The sequence below is a fragment of the Symsagittifera roscoffensis genome, chromosome 6 (genome assembly GCF_963678635.1).
Source record: "Symsagittifera roscoffensis chromosome 6, txSymRosc1.1, whole genome shotgun sequence".
Taxonomy (NCBI): domain Eukaryota; kingdom Metazoa; phylum Xenacoelomorpha; order Acoela; family Convolutidae; genus Symsagittifera; species Symsagittifera roscoffensis.
Genome location: NC_087067.1, coordinates 36491980 through 36507190, shown reverse-complemented (window position 1 = coordinate 36507190; position 15211 = coordinate 36491980). Strand labels below are relative to the sequence as shown.

Below are 15211 nucleotides of genomic sequence, written 5' to 3'. Positions count from 1 at the left end.
AAGCCAAGTAAACAATGCAACTTTAGCATAGTAGGGGGGAGAAACTACTGAAACTTACAGATTTTTAACGGGATTTTATGGATTGGGCGATATGCCTAACTAGTTCCAAAGGGTCAAGGACTCACTTTTAAAAGGAATCCCTCTTACAAATTGTTACATAGACGACATAATAATTGCCTCCAAAGGAACTATGAAAAGAACATAATGCAACTGTAAAAAGAATTCTGGATACTCTGGACAAACACAATATAGCAGTGAATTGGGTGAATTGCGCATTTTTCCAGAAAGAGATAGAATGGCTCAGGTTCAAGATTTTAGAAGCGGGGGTTAGACCATTGGTCGGAAAAGCTGATGCTATAAACCTACCAATTCGAAAGAATATCTCAGAACTTCGTTCATTCTTCGGCTCGATTAATCAATATATTAAATTCGTTCCAAATTGGTCTAATTTAAGCTGTCCACTAAGCCCTCTTTTGAACAAAAAGTCAGTGTACTAATGGGACAACAGTCATTCCATCGCATTCGAAAAACTTAAATCGGAAATTGTAAATATCTATCAAAGAAAAAACAAAATTGAAAACTGACGCTTCATACAATGGCCTAGGAGCCACTCTTGAACAGTTCAAGGGGGAGAGTGGAAAACAAAAGCGTTCGCCTCGAGCTTTTTGAACAACCACAAAATCAAATACTCAACCAACGATTCCGAACTGTTAGATGAAGTTTGGGCATGCGAGCACTTCACAAACTACTTGTATGGCTCGGATTTCGAAATTGTGATAGATCACAAGGCACTCCTTTTCACATGTTATAATTTTCTCGTCTTATTTTTTCGTCATACTTTTTTAAGTCAGTGTGCACTTTGTGTACAGTTTGTATCCTAAAGTTACTTTACCCCTGTGTATATTCAGTGCAGATTAGGTAGCTTATGTAACAAAATCGCCCATTTTGGCATATTTGTACATATCAACCTTAATTGTAGATAACAAATTTTTGTTCTGTTCATTTCATTTTGTTTTGTGCGGTATGTAAATTTTGTTTATCTCCACTTTGAAGGGGGAAATGGGTGTATATAGATGTAGTTTAGCTAATTGTAAAAATTTAGAGTTTTTCCCGTTAGTGAATGTTGCGAGTTGTTCCTTGTGTTTTCACCGTTTGACCTTCAGCATTAATTAGATACCTGCTAAGTATGTTTCATATCGACCATCGGTCGATTATTCAGTTTTTATTGCTCTTTTGGATTAGACATTCGTAATTTATTCTCAGCCATTTTGGTCTTTTAGTTCTTTAGTTATTGTATAGTAATTGTACATATTCAGGTAGTAATAGAATTGTTTATTACCTACTCCTGCTGAACTCTTTGTTGTTTTTCCGGAACCAATTTTAGCCGCGGTTAAGCATACTTTTTTGAGCGCTTCTTGATGTGTAAAAGAAAATGCAACTGTTTTTGATAAAATCATCAGACATTTGGCAAGTGCTTTTTTCTCGTCCTTTTTTTCAGTTTTTTTGCTAAAATATTGGTCCTCTTTAGCTATTTTTTCTGTTCTTTTTAGTGACAATCCAATATCATCCAAATAGAACGAAACGACATCTGTTGGTTAGCTGGTTTTTTGCAGCTCAATTTTTAACCAATCAAGAAAGGATGGCTCACTTAAAAACACAGTGGTATTTCTGACTGCTTGCTTTTCTAGTTGCGTTAAGAAAAAAAAAGATAAGGGCTAATTGAAGTTTTTTGAATTCCAGCTTTTCTTGTTACATTCGCAAGATTGCTTTTTGTGTGAAACTGTTTTTGTTTTTAGGGAGGCTTTCAAAATCAAAAACGACTATTTTTTCCAGCCAAACTTTAACCACTCGGAGTAAACCTGAGATCACCGGAGCTCAAACTAATTTATACGACTGGGTAGTTTTCTGAAATGATATAGATTGGACTGAAATTTTTAGGCGATCCGGTCGAGCTGACTTTAAAAACGCGATATCTCTTCAAACTGTATTTCGGTTAAACATATTCAAAACATATTCAATAAAGGCAAGTTGAATCACCACCAAAGATTTAGCGTGTGAGTGCGTTCACTGTGGCAAAACATGGTTTTGACGGACGAGAACCTGTCAATCAAGGTCGGCCAAGGCCGTTTTATGAGCTAGTTTAAAAATCTTTAAAAAACAGAAACGATTTTGGGGGTTTGAACCCGTTCGTTGAGCGAAAATTCATATCCAGTCTAGCTCAGCACATATTTGAGTTTTAGAAAGGAAATGACCTAGGCAGAATAAGAACCTACACCGAATCCACCGGTACGCATTGCGTATACGCTCGGCTACTGTCCTTGTACCTTATGCAACTATAGTTCAAACTTAAATTTACAGTTGCTCAGCAACAATAATACTACAGAGATACTATTTTGAGATACCAAAAATATTCTCTGAAACTAAAAAAAAACAGTAAACTATTTTAAAGACTGCGTTATTAACTACCGCTATTCAAACCAGTTAATTATTATTAAGTACCATAGTATCAGAAACAGTATACATTCATTTGTTTATAAAAACTCTTCCTGTGACAAACGAACTACGTTAAGATAATCCTGATTAGATTAATTAGCACATCGAACCGAACTTCTGTGAATATTATATATTATTCGTAATTTCGCCGATTTACTTTATGCCGATTTTTAGTAACATCGTGCAGTAAAACATTGCGAAATTGAAGATTCAAACTGCTTTTCAAATGGTTGATTTGAAATGAATTTAAATTGGATTTCTTCGCCAAAAAACATTTTATAATGACCTTTCGAGGCTATACTGTTCACTGCATGGGCGAACAACTTGGTGATTGTAGATCTCTAGAATCCAGAATATATCCTTAAACGTGTTGAAAATTTTGTCGGAACAATCGAAAAACTAAAGAACTAAAAAGACAAAGAGAACTATATGATTGCGGAATCCGCTACGGTTCACAATATACACAGTTTTTGCCTCATAAAGGAATCACTTTCTCTTCTTTTTTGTCAATTTATTATAATCTATTTTCATCATAATGGCCTATAATTTATTTAATCTTTTTTCCGAGTGCTGATTTTTTTTTCTAATTCAAACTTAATTTGATTATTTGCCCATTCATTCAGTTGTCTCTATGTTATCAACACAATTTAAAATTTTAGTATTTTCACTTCTGAAAATTACTCCATTTTTACAATAGATTCTGTGCTTTTCCTTCACACTTTTCCGCTTCACTATGTTCAACCCTACATGGTCAACCCTAATTAAGGATGTACATAGCCAGTATTATAGTCACCACAGCCTTAGAATATTCTGCCTATCGTTTTTAAATGGGCCATTTTGATACCTTAAGCGTATAATTGATGCTCCAAAAAGTATGCTGCATAAAAATCAACTTATTTTATTCACATGAAACAAACTTTTAAAAAAATAAAAATATGAGATAAGATATAGAATTTAGCTCGAGTTTTTATCACCATTTATTGTCATTTTGTAGCAATGCTTCTCTATCAGTGTTATTTGAGTTAAAAGCAGGTCCATTATTATGTGCTGTCTGTTCTCTTTCCATAGCTGACCCAAAATTAACATGACCCCCAGAGCTGTTCAAACTGGGTCTATAGTGGTACTGTACGTAGCTATACCCCCCTAAGTCGCTTTGTTCTCCCCCTCCCCCCACACTTGAATAAGTGTTACTCGTTATGCTTTGTTTCTGCTGTCGCATGCCGGCAGATTTTTTTCGCTTCAGTAGCTGAAATGAAACCATAGTTAAATTTCATAATTGTTCCGACTTTCGATACGAAAGTAACGGAATATTTGTGCTCGGGGTGGGTTTTTTTTTCTTCAGACAAATTTCGACTTTTTAACTAGCCATTTATGACGGATTTTTTTAATATCATTCCAAAGCTATTGTTGTCCTGAGCTTAAATTTGAAAAGATATTTCATCTGTGGTCATTTTTCGTAAAGTTATGAGGGTTTAAAGGTTGCCATTTTGGCTATTTTGACCAATTTGGGACAATTAACACGAGATATAATTCGCACTATTAACGCGTAGGCGGAGATTTAATCCGTCTTAGAAATCGTTCCAAAGTGGTTGAAAGAAGCTTATTTGCCATAATTGATTTGTTTCAAGGAGCGAAATCTCTCTTTTTGTTCCGACTTTCGATAAGAAAGTAACGGAATATTTGTGCTCGGGGTGGGTTTTTTTTTCTTCAGACAAATTTCGACTTTTTAACTAGCCATTTTTGATGGGATTTTTTTATTACATTCAAAAGGTAGTGTTGTCCTGAGTTTAAATTTGAAAAGATATTTCACCTGTGATCATTTTTCGTAAAGTTATGAGGGTTTAAAGATTGCCATTTTGACCAATTTGGGACAATTAACGCGCGATATATATTTCGCACTATTAACGCGTGAGCGGAGAATTAATCCGTCTTAAAATCGTTCCAAATTGATTCAACGAAGCTTATTTGCCATAATTGATTTGTTACAAGGAACGAAATTTCTCTTTTTGTACTTTATATGGCTTGTGGGGGGATGGTTTTCATAAAAATTTTCAAATTTTAGAAAAAACATTTTCATTTTGTTTTATTACTTTTAATTTTCTAATGTTATTACTGCTCCATAAACCTTAATAGGCAGTCGGAACATTCAGGGCTTCGCCCTGATACGAGCAGTCTTGTTTTATTTTATTGCAATAGTGAAAACTTTCATATCTTCTCTTTTTCGTTTAAAGTTTTAATATTGCACAAAAAAACACAAAATTTTCTTCTTTTCACCTGCATATGGATATTATAGCCAACATTAAATGCCAAACTTTGCTTTTAAAAACAGTTTCTATCAAAGAAGTTTTGTTAAAATTGAAAATTTGAATAATTACTGGTGTTTTGGAAGTCGGTGTTGCAATTTTTCCAGTTGAAGACTGTCTCACAAACATGGGCTGTCTGACTACCCTCTGGCTCCTACTGGCCCAACTGGAAGCCATGTCCTCTCCCCCTCTCTGGGAAGCAGCGATGTTGCCGGGGGACTTCATAGATATATGAAGACTCTTCAGAACCTCCATCTTCAATTCTGACTCATCGTAGATGGGTTCCTGCAATAGTTCCTCAAGAATGTCCTCAAGAGTGATGATTCCCAGAACATCATTTTCATCGGTCTGCAAAAACCCGACGATGTTACCGATGTTACTTTTTCAATCTTCATAAATATTTGCCTTCGTTAGCAGATACGAAGGCAAGCAGGGTAAGTCACCTGATTTTGAGTTCTAGGAGTTTGGCCAATTGCTAAATAGTTACTGTAGTAAATAAATATTACATTTTCTTTTTGAAAAGTTTTCCACTTTTCTGAAAAAGTTGGTCCAGCTTATGTGATGAGCGATTCCAGCGGCTGGTTTGATGATTTTTTGATGAACTGTGTACTCACAGAAGGTAGCCACTCCACCTCTCCAGTGTCTAATGTGTCTGTCTTGACCTGGACTGGTCTGGTCACCACAGCCAGATGTTCCCCCGCCTGGAAGTCATTCAGAGCATCGAACAGTGCCCGTTTCTCATGAACTCTCTTAATGTCATGCCCCCTAGAAAATTAAGATGCTGTTTTTTCTAAAAATAAACTATTTGTTAGATTTTCTGGCTTCTTGTCATTGTAGCCTACCCATCTATTGTAGCCTACAAGCCTAGAAACAGAAAAGTTTTAGCCCCATCACGACAATAGAATTTTTTCTTTTTGGACTATTGATATTTGAAACAGAAAGGTCCATTAAAACGTATTTGCTCTTGTTCTATTTAAGTATTGCAAACAATATTAAGCTGCGCAATTTTATAAGTTGATAACCCAAATTTGGGAAGGAAAAAATCAAATTTTTTGTTTAAAAAAAGCACGAAGAGTGCTTATGTGAACCCATACTAAATTTTGACTCTATATTGAGATATTTGTTACCATCATCCACCACTAATTTTTTCAGTTTTTATTTTTTCAAGCATTTTTAATTGTTGTTGGTTCCTTGAGAATTCACTTGGACCCCAAAAACAAATGCCTTGTAGGGTCGATCCAAAATAACCAATCTTGGCCTGATAAGAAAGCGAAGTGTTTTTGATCTGTTCATACCTGTAGAGTTTGAGGTCTCGCATGGGAATGTTAGCAGTGGGGTCACACCCTATGAGTCGCTTGGTGATGATGAGACCCTGGAGATTGGTCCTCCTCTTGCTGAACAGTGGCAGTCTAGAGTGGCCACAATTGATGATCTGAAACAATTGAGGGACAGAAACTCAAATGAATTAAAAAGAGAACCAAAGCAGCGAATCATGATGAGTTTCAAAAAGTTGAAAAGTATTATATGTCAAACTGCAAATGAGAAGATACTTCTTAAAGCAATTACCCAATCAGATAACTGAAAACAAGTTACCTAGCCCAAAACACCAATATGCATTACAGGAAAAGTCCAGGGCAAAGGCTGTTTTTTTTTCAAAACAGTTCGTCTAATTCCACTTCACAGTTTTTGACAAGCTTAAGGTTCGGAACTCTCTTACATAATTAACGGTGTCCTGGTCGAATGTTGAGTCATAGTCTAACATGTGAACATCCCGCAGACTCGTGTACTTCACATCGCCCACTGCTTTGTTACGCATCAATAGAGCACCCTAAAAATCAATCATTAAAATCGAATAATCAAGAGTCCGAGGCCAAACAGGATCTGTGCTGGTCGCTTCACGGTTAAATAAAACTTTGAAAAAAAAAACGCTTTTTTTTGCAAGCGCTTTGAAAAGGATCACAATGCTCATAAGTTTTTCCTCGCACTTTTTGTTATTTCCTTTGTAAATCCTACCGAGAGGCGCAGCAAACGACTCTGCGTAAAACATTGAACAATTTTAATATTCCTGCTGAATAAATGGCCTGGTTGCATTGTCTTAAAGAAAAAAAAGTAATTTCTTGTTCTATTATTTGTTTCTTGTATTATCTTGGTCCAACTATTTTTCGAAAAAAATGACGGATTATTTGTGCTCAGGGTGATTTTTTTTCTGTAGACAAAATTTGATTGTTTAACTAGCGATTTTTGGCGGTTTTTTCTATATCATTCGAAAGGTATTGTTGTCTTGAGCTCAAATTTAAAACGATAATGTGATCATTTTTCGTGATCATTTTGATCATTTTTAAGTTATTTATGAAGTTATATTCTGATTTGGGTTGAGGCATGCTCTTTGGTCTATTTAATAATTTGCTACAAGCAAATTACATACCTTTGTGCAACTACATTTTTTGAACGTTTTTCATTTTTTTGAAATTTTTATCGTTTTTTTTTTCATTTTAACTAATCCATAGAAATTAAAGTGCAGTCAAAACATTCAGGATTTTGCCCTGATACGAGCAGTATTGTCTAAATTTTTTGTTACAATTTCATCAAAAAAATGAATATACCATGGCTCCTTGCACAAAAATTTACAACAATTTACGACAAAATCTAAAACAAAAATAATTGAAAATTGGGTAAAGCTGTCTATTAAAAAAACCGGCTAGTTTAGGGATATTCATAAATAATCTGATATTTGTAGATATTCTGTGGTCAATATAAAAATTAATGAGCTAAATGTTAATAAGCAGATAGCTCTATGAATTAATGTTTCAACATATTAAAATTGTACGAATAGTGTATTTTAATGAATGGAAGTTTTATACTAGAATTTCAACAAACAAAAAACAAAATTGAGTTTTTTGTGTAATTAATTTTAAACCTATAAACTTAGGTGGTCATACTGTGCCCTGGATAGCTGGCCAAACTCTGCACAATTTGCTGTGTGTAGCTCTCTGGCATACAGAGAAAAGTTCTTGGACATGGTAACGTTTTGTCGGAACAATCAAAGAAAAGTATCAAAAAAAGATCAAAAAGCGCGTTCAACTTGCGGATCCGCTTAGAAATCACAAGGCAGATAATTTGGCCGCCCATATAATTTTTTGTGTTTGTTTCACTACACAATTACCCTGGATAATACATGCCCATAAGTTCCAGCGACGTTTAAATTCTGAAAGTAAACTGTTTTATTAGATTATTTCAGGAAGTAGTAAAACGCTCCGAATCAAAACTATTACTCAAATTCTAATAATGGGCGCTGGAAAGTTTTTATGATTTTTTTTCGCAGATGTAAATGAATGATTTTCAGATACTAAAACTGATTCTACTAATCAGAAACAAAAAGTTGCTGCGTGTAAAAAAAACGGAATTAAAATCTTTTATCAATTATATCACTGCTCGCAGTTTTTTAAAAAATTTGCTTGAATATAGATTTGAATTAGCGATAGAAAAACTGTTAAAGAGTTGGGACGTTTTTAAACTTTTTTTTCGCCGCAAAATGCAGGTCATTCAATTTATATACTTCCACAGAAACCGGCTATCCTTATTTAGATTTCTTCTGAAGTCTTCTATTCCATTTTTGGATATTTTCTCTAATGTTAATTTCGGCTTTTATTCGTAATTACTTTTTCTCCGATTATTTTCGCAGAAAACGACAGAATTTTTAGCTCGGGTTGGTTTTTGTTCTCTAGGCAAAATTCAATTTTTCAACCCGAATTTTTTGTGGTAAATTTATATGGATTTAAATATTGCAATTTGGCCGATAGGTGAAAATTAACGAGGCATGCTCCATGGTCTATTCAGTATTTTGCTATATGCAAAATTTTATATTTAGGATTCTTACATAGTGTGTGGTGCAATGTTAACAAACCTCAAAACAATTTTGGAGTTTTGATTTTTTCTATAAAATTCTTCAAATACTTTGAATTAAGTTACTCCGAAGAAGTTACTCCTAAATTGCAATCGGAAGACTCGGGGCAGACTTGTTTGAGTATTTATTTTACATGCTTTTGATATGCAAGAGCGTTGTCAATAATAATATCTCATTTTTTATTCTATTTTTTGTTCTATGAATTTTTTATTGATCTAGATTTTGAGAAAAGAAACGGCATATTTGCTTGGTAAGGTTTTTTATATTCAATCAGTCAATTTTCGGTGATCGAAATAATCGTTTTAAGCAAATAAATTTTATGTCTCATCAAAGATATCACCTCCCGAAATCAAATTCAAAATATATTTTACCTCCGAAAGTTTTGGGTATTTGAAAATTGCCAATATGACCAGGCTCTAAATTGTCAATACGACCATGCGCGCTTTGAAGATTTCTTTCATCATGAAGGCGTAATGCGAACAACTTATACGTGACGACTTATCCCGCGCAACAAAATTGTTCCAAAATGAATTGATGCTACCTAAACTAATCGGTCGTATTATTTTGTAAATTGAATTTTCACACTTGATCATTGATGTTGTCCAAAATTGATAGTTTTTTAATGTTTTCTTTTCCCAAATCTAATCGATACGGATTGAAGGACAGTCGGAACACTCAGGACTTTGCCCTGGTATACGAGCAGTCTTGTTAAACTTTTGTTTTCACTTTCAAAAATTTTATACTTTGTCTTGTCGGACTTGATCTCAGATAGTGAAAATCAAAACACAATTAGTAGATTATGAAAACCAAAATACAAAATTTTTGCTTCGGTCTTCTGTTGTTTTTCACAAAAAAAATTTCTGAAGCCTAGATAAAATTTACAATCTTATACATCATGATACTTTCACAATAAACTGCTCTAGGGAGCAATTATTTTCATTGCACCATAATTTTACGCATTTTTGTGTACCTTGATGATGGACTTCTCGTCTTGTGAGAGTGGCTCTGGATTTTCAGAATTGTCATCTGCTAATATGTCCACCAGAGCACCCAGTTCTGCAGAAAAGAAACGTGATAAGAGCGTAAAAGTTAAGGTTTAGAGTCTGGCTTTCGTTAACACTGGGTTTTGAGAAATTGATTTCGAACTAGATAAGTGACTTGTCAGAATATATTTATCAATCGTCTAAACTTTCATAACTCTATTTCAAAAATTACAGCTCCGACTCTAAAAACTATCCAAGTTCAAAATCAATGCAAGCTAAAAATGAACAGGTTCCAGTTTCCAATTTTTGTACAATTTTGAGCTTTTTTTGTATTTATAGTAATTATATATTCGTTTAAATAGAAAATTATCTAGGGAGATCCCACTGGACAAATTATACCAATTTGAGACGCCTCTGTCTTGACAGTCCTTATTTGACGCCCAAGGTTATCCCGATATCAGCTTTGCCTGGAGATACGAGGAGTTTCGTCGGGTATCTATTTTGAGTGTGATTTAAGTGAACTGAACTTACCGCCTCGCTTGTAGTAGGTGCCATGGTTGTGTCCCAGAATACAGTCCAGTATCTTGGCGAGGGGCCAGGAAATCACAAAGGTCACAGCCATCAAAAAGTACACCAGTCTGAAAACAAACGATAGGCACTCTATTTGCAACTAGGTGTAACAATAATGTTTGGATTGCTAAATTATAGAAGGACTACGTATAAATCAATATCAACCACAGAGTGGGGGATTTGAAAACAAGAGCTGTGACTTACGGTCTAGCGTAGTATCCGATGGCAGTTCCGAAACGAGAACATACTGCTTGAGGGATTACTCTAAAACAAAACTCATTGTGATAATCTTAAGCTCCACTCGCAACTACAGACATAACTTTTTATTATTTAAAGCCAGAGTTCTGGACTTTAAGTACTTATTTCACTCATAAGACTGGCTGATCATAAAACTGAATCATAAGACTGGCTGATTGAAATTTTGAAGTTTTTGGTAGAATAGATTAAATCATTTAACACAATCCAAAACTTAAAAAAACGATTACCTTAAAACAAATGAAAGTACGCAGAAATCAGAGGTCCTAGGTGCCCATAATGATCCGTCATCGTTACATGTGGGCGAGGAAGCAAAAGTAATCAAAACTGCTTGTAGCTCTTAAGCAGGCGAACTACAACGGTTAACCGTAAAGAGCCACACATCTTGTATGTAGGTCTTTTCCCTAATATGCATTGCCTTAATTTGGTCTGCTGAACTTACTCTCCGAACAACAGCACAGCAGTGACTGATACCAAAACTGCTGTCACAGGACCAGCCAGTCGATCCAGAAACACCGGCATAGACTCAACTGCAGCCGCATTGGTCAGCAACAGAGTCACCAACAAAAGATGGTGTCTCTTCACTAGGGGAAGGAGGGCCTTGGCTTGCTTTCTCTCTTTCTCGTCAGAGGAGCCACGAGAGATCACTTGAAGGATGGTGGTGTCGAGAGATAAGAGACCCAAAGTCAGCCCAGAAGCGAGACCTCAAATTAAAACGATACGATCCAATATGCAGATGATTTGATTTATGTATGCCTGTGCAAAAAGAGGCATAGATTCATCTGACGTTTCATTTTTTCAAGTGACAGTTTCCTACGTAGCGAAATATATCAATGAAAATTATGCTTGATCAAGCAAGTAATGCCGAGCGAAGTCTACCTGGGTTGAGTTCCACAGTTTATGTCCAGACTTAAGCGATCAAAGTTCGACCTTTTCAGACTTCCGTGACACGAAAGTGGCACTTTTCGACTTTCGCGATCAGACATCTGCACTAGAAAACGGCACGACTTTCTCGACCGAGAAGAACATCGTCTTCTCGCCCGGCGCCACCAATGTTTCTTATTACTTGACTTTTGCAACCCAGCTTCATATTTAATGTTAGGAAAAAATGCAATGCTACTTTCAAAGCTATGTGCGTCGCGGGCCTCGAGCCAAACAACAGCTTGCTTCAATCCCGGGTTACAATGACCTTAAAGAGTAATAAATGCTCACTTACCAGCGGATATGACGAGTCCAACATATATGCCCAGGTAGATCCAGAAGTAGAGACTGAATGGCTCAATCATGTCTTCTGATTGGTCGGCTGAACTGAACAGCGTTCCATTGCAGTTTACTTCACTCGCACTCTCAACTTCACACGTTAAATTGCCTTCCATCTCGCTTCAACCAAATCAGTTTACCTGTTTTTGGGCTTGAGTTTCGGTTCGATGATTTATCTTTTGTCCTTATTCTTGGCAGCAATTAACTTTTAATGGAATTGAGATAGAGTTCTGATGTTTTCGTGATTGGTAACATTAAATCAAAACAAATTTCGTAACAATGAACAATACAAGTATCGAGATTTTGCAAAATTTTTGTTTTTCTCATTCAATTTTTTCATAGTTTTATTTAAACAACTTTTATCATCAAAAGTACGTGTTTGAAACCAAATAGTACGTGTTCAGAAAAGTTTGAATAGAAAGATAACGTTCACAAAATGATTTTCTTGTAAGCTAAGACTTGTTTTGTTCCTGAACATTCCAGGTTTTTCAATCGCTGCAACTTTTATGATGTTGCGAGTTCAACTCAATGTTTGGACAAACAAAGTTTACGAGTAGTTTTTCACTTGTTTTGGTTTGATCTTCTCAGTTAATTCCAAATTGTTGGCAACATCTTTTCGGTCAACGAATCTGAACGAAGTTGATTAACCTCAAACTGCTCATTTTGACGTCGGATTTCTGTTTTTCACTGATTTCCTTTCATAAAAACCTTGTCTTAAAAAACTAATTAACCTAAGATGCTATAGTTTTTGACCGATTAAATTCCACGAGGTCACCGATATTGTCAACAATTTGGCATTAACTATAATTGTGAGAAGGTGAAGCTAATTTTTGGTGTAGGATGTTAAGGCACAGAATCAGTCAATGCGTAGTTTGATGACAGAAAACATTGTCAATCAGTTTGCCGAGCAATTTAACCACGAAAAGTAACCATGCGTTTTCAATTTGTGTGCTTACAAGCGAATATTGACCAACTTTCAATGCATTGTCTGATTAAACATCGATAGAAATCGAGTACTCAAAGTATTACAGAACTTGTTCCAGAAGTTAACTTTTGGTATTGTTTCTTGATAACTATTTAGACCAAGTTAATATCTGCACCCCCCTCCAAAAAAAAACAGTTTCGGGGAGGGGATGTTAACTTGGTTTTAAGTTGGTTTTAAGTTCAAATTTTCAGAATAATCAAGTACTTTACATACATGCAACGCTTAGCAAATTCAATCCAAATAAAAGCTGGGTGTAATGTCTTAATGTGGTCCATCCGCAGGGGCGGATTTAAGGGGGGGGGGGATTGGAGCGGACGCCTCGCCCTCAGGGATTTGACCCCTTGCCGAACCAAAGGGTCCCCCTTTGTACTATTTAGAGATATCCATATTTGGTGACGGACCCTAAAAATTTGGCGCCAATATATACATATTTTGAGGAGAAAGCGCGCGCCGAAAAAGCGCAACTTTTTGGTCAAAAATTGTCCAAAAAGTTCCTAAAAATGCTTTTTTGTCCTGTATTTTCAAAATTTTGCCCGTGGCGCAGATAAATTTACCCAAACACGGTCTTTTTAATACTTTAGGAGAGCTCAGATAATCAATTTGGTCGACCTAAAAAAAGTAGACAAAAATTTCGAAAGTTTGTTATGAAAATCCTCCCCTCCCCTCGAGAAAATCCTAGATCCGCCCTTGACCATCCGGAGGGAATGTTAACTTGATCCAAGTTAAATCATGGAGCGCCCGGAGGTAAGCTTTCAGAACTAATTTTATTTTTCTTTTTATGTTGCTCAAAGTATTCTGGAAATAAGGCCTGATTTTTATAGAAAGATCAATGGTTCAAAATTTTCTGAAAACAACGTTTTTGTTTTCAGTTCGATCTTTCTTGTATTGCCTTCTAGGGCAAAAAAGGAATTTTTTGGTTACTCGGTAGCAAGACTGACAAAAAATCTCGAAATTAATTTTTAAACTAGACCCGCGAGTTGACTGGAACATACCAACGAAAAACTTTCTCAGACTTTTCCGCTCATTTTTTGGAAAAATGTTATTGATATACATGTGTTCAAATTTATTTCAAAATCATTTTTATGAGCCTAATTATTGTAAAATTTTTATTTAAAAATTACAGAGGCTGTAAAATGGCAAACGAAAACCAAACTATGAAATCAAAACTACAGCTCTCAATTCCTTGGATAAGTAATTGGATAGAAAACTTCTTCCACTGAGACAGCTCACGACGAGCCGTGTGAGAAACTCATAGCAAAGAATGACTCAGAATTACCATGCACAGTATTGAGTCCATTACAAGAAATAAATAAAGATGTTCTAAAGATGAGAACGTGAAAGAAACAAAAAAGAACGCAGAAAAGAATATCTAATTGAAAATTTTTTCTGCAGCTCAAGGTCACCGAACCGATACTGCCAACAATTTGGGATTGACTATTTTATTAAAAGATGGAACTTTTTCCAATCAATCTGATACAAATTGTCAATGCCTAAAGCTTGCATAGTTGAAAACTCGAATTAGTAATTCATCTTTAAAGTATTACCCTACATCTTTGAGGAGTACTATTGGGTTCAGTTATGTACTTCTATGATGGATCATGTTGAATCAAGTTTTAATATTCTCCTAATCAACAACTTTATCAGCATTCTATACCAGTGCTTTTTCACGGCCACTTTCTTCTGAGTAATCTAACAAAATCTAAGATCTCTCAGTTTAAAAATCAATTTATTTATTTTAGGTCTCAAAAGTACTTGGACTTATCGGAATTTTGTCGGTTTATAAGGCTTGACAAATAAACGAGCTTTCCTAATGCATACTATTGATTAAGCCTCACTTGCATCTTTTTGTTTTCAGGTGAAACTTAAAAAGACCTAGATTCAAATCTTTTTTTTTCTGGAATTGATAACCTGAAAAGTATAAAAAAAGTTTGAATAATGTTTCACTTAAGTGAAACTATAAGATTGAAAGTGGTTGAACTCAAAAAAACCAAGCGCATTTTCTTATTAAATTATTTTTAAGTCAATAGCTTGCTTTGGAACCGAATAGAAAAGAATTTACTTTATCCACTGCTTAATTTGAGACAATTAGAAATTTAATCTTTCAATTATTTGAAATAATTGCAAAAACAGAACTTATTCCCGTTTTTGAGAAATAAACCGGTCAAACTTATAATTCGTCAGTTATGACTTATTTTTTATACTCATAGAGTAATTCCAAATGGGAGATAAGTAATATTTAATAAAGATAATAACCTATTAGTAGTCGATAATCAATATTACTATACCCTCCTTTACACCAAAACACCCGACTTAGGACCTTTAACTCGGAAATTCGCAATCAATGGAGGGTGCAATCGGACCGCGCCAATTGTGCCCCCCACCACTTAAGTTTTATTGAAATAAAACCCGAACGATACCAAAACTGTGTTAACGATACCCAGCAGTCGTTGTGGATGTT

General features: G+C 35.2%; 1 protein-coding gene across 2 annotated transcripts; it reads right to left on the bottom strand.

Annotated features, from left to right (window-relative positions):
• Positions 1-3375: 3375 nt before the first annotated feature.
• On the bottom strand, positions 3376-12747 carry LOC134847675 (uncharacterized). 2 transcript variants are annotated; one of them, XM_063864841.1, is made up of 11 exons: positions 12571-12747; positions 11725-12351; positions 10951-11212; positions 10458-10517; positions 10215-10321; positions 9671-9756; positions 6514-6624; positions 6092-6228; positions 5411-5561; positions 4869-5144; positions 3376-3739 (listed from the first exon to the last, which is right to left on the bottom strand). In XM_063864841.1, exons 2-11 carry the CDS (start codon positions 11882-11884, stop codon positions 3464-3466), a joined length of 1626 nt encoding a protein of 541 aa, XP_063720911.1. In that variant the 5' UTR covers positions 11885-12351; positions 12571-12747; the 3' UTR covers positions 3376-3463. The 2 variants fall into 2 exon arrangements, with proteins under 2 accessions (XP_063720911.1, XP_063720912.1); XM_063864842.1 differs by having other exon boundaries at positions 11725-12348.
• Between the last annotated feature and the right edge of the window lie 2464 nt (positions 12748-15211).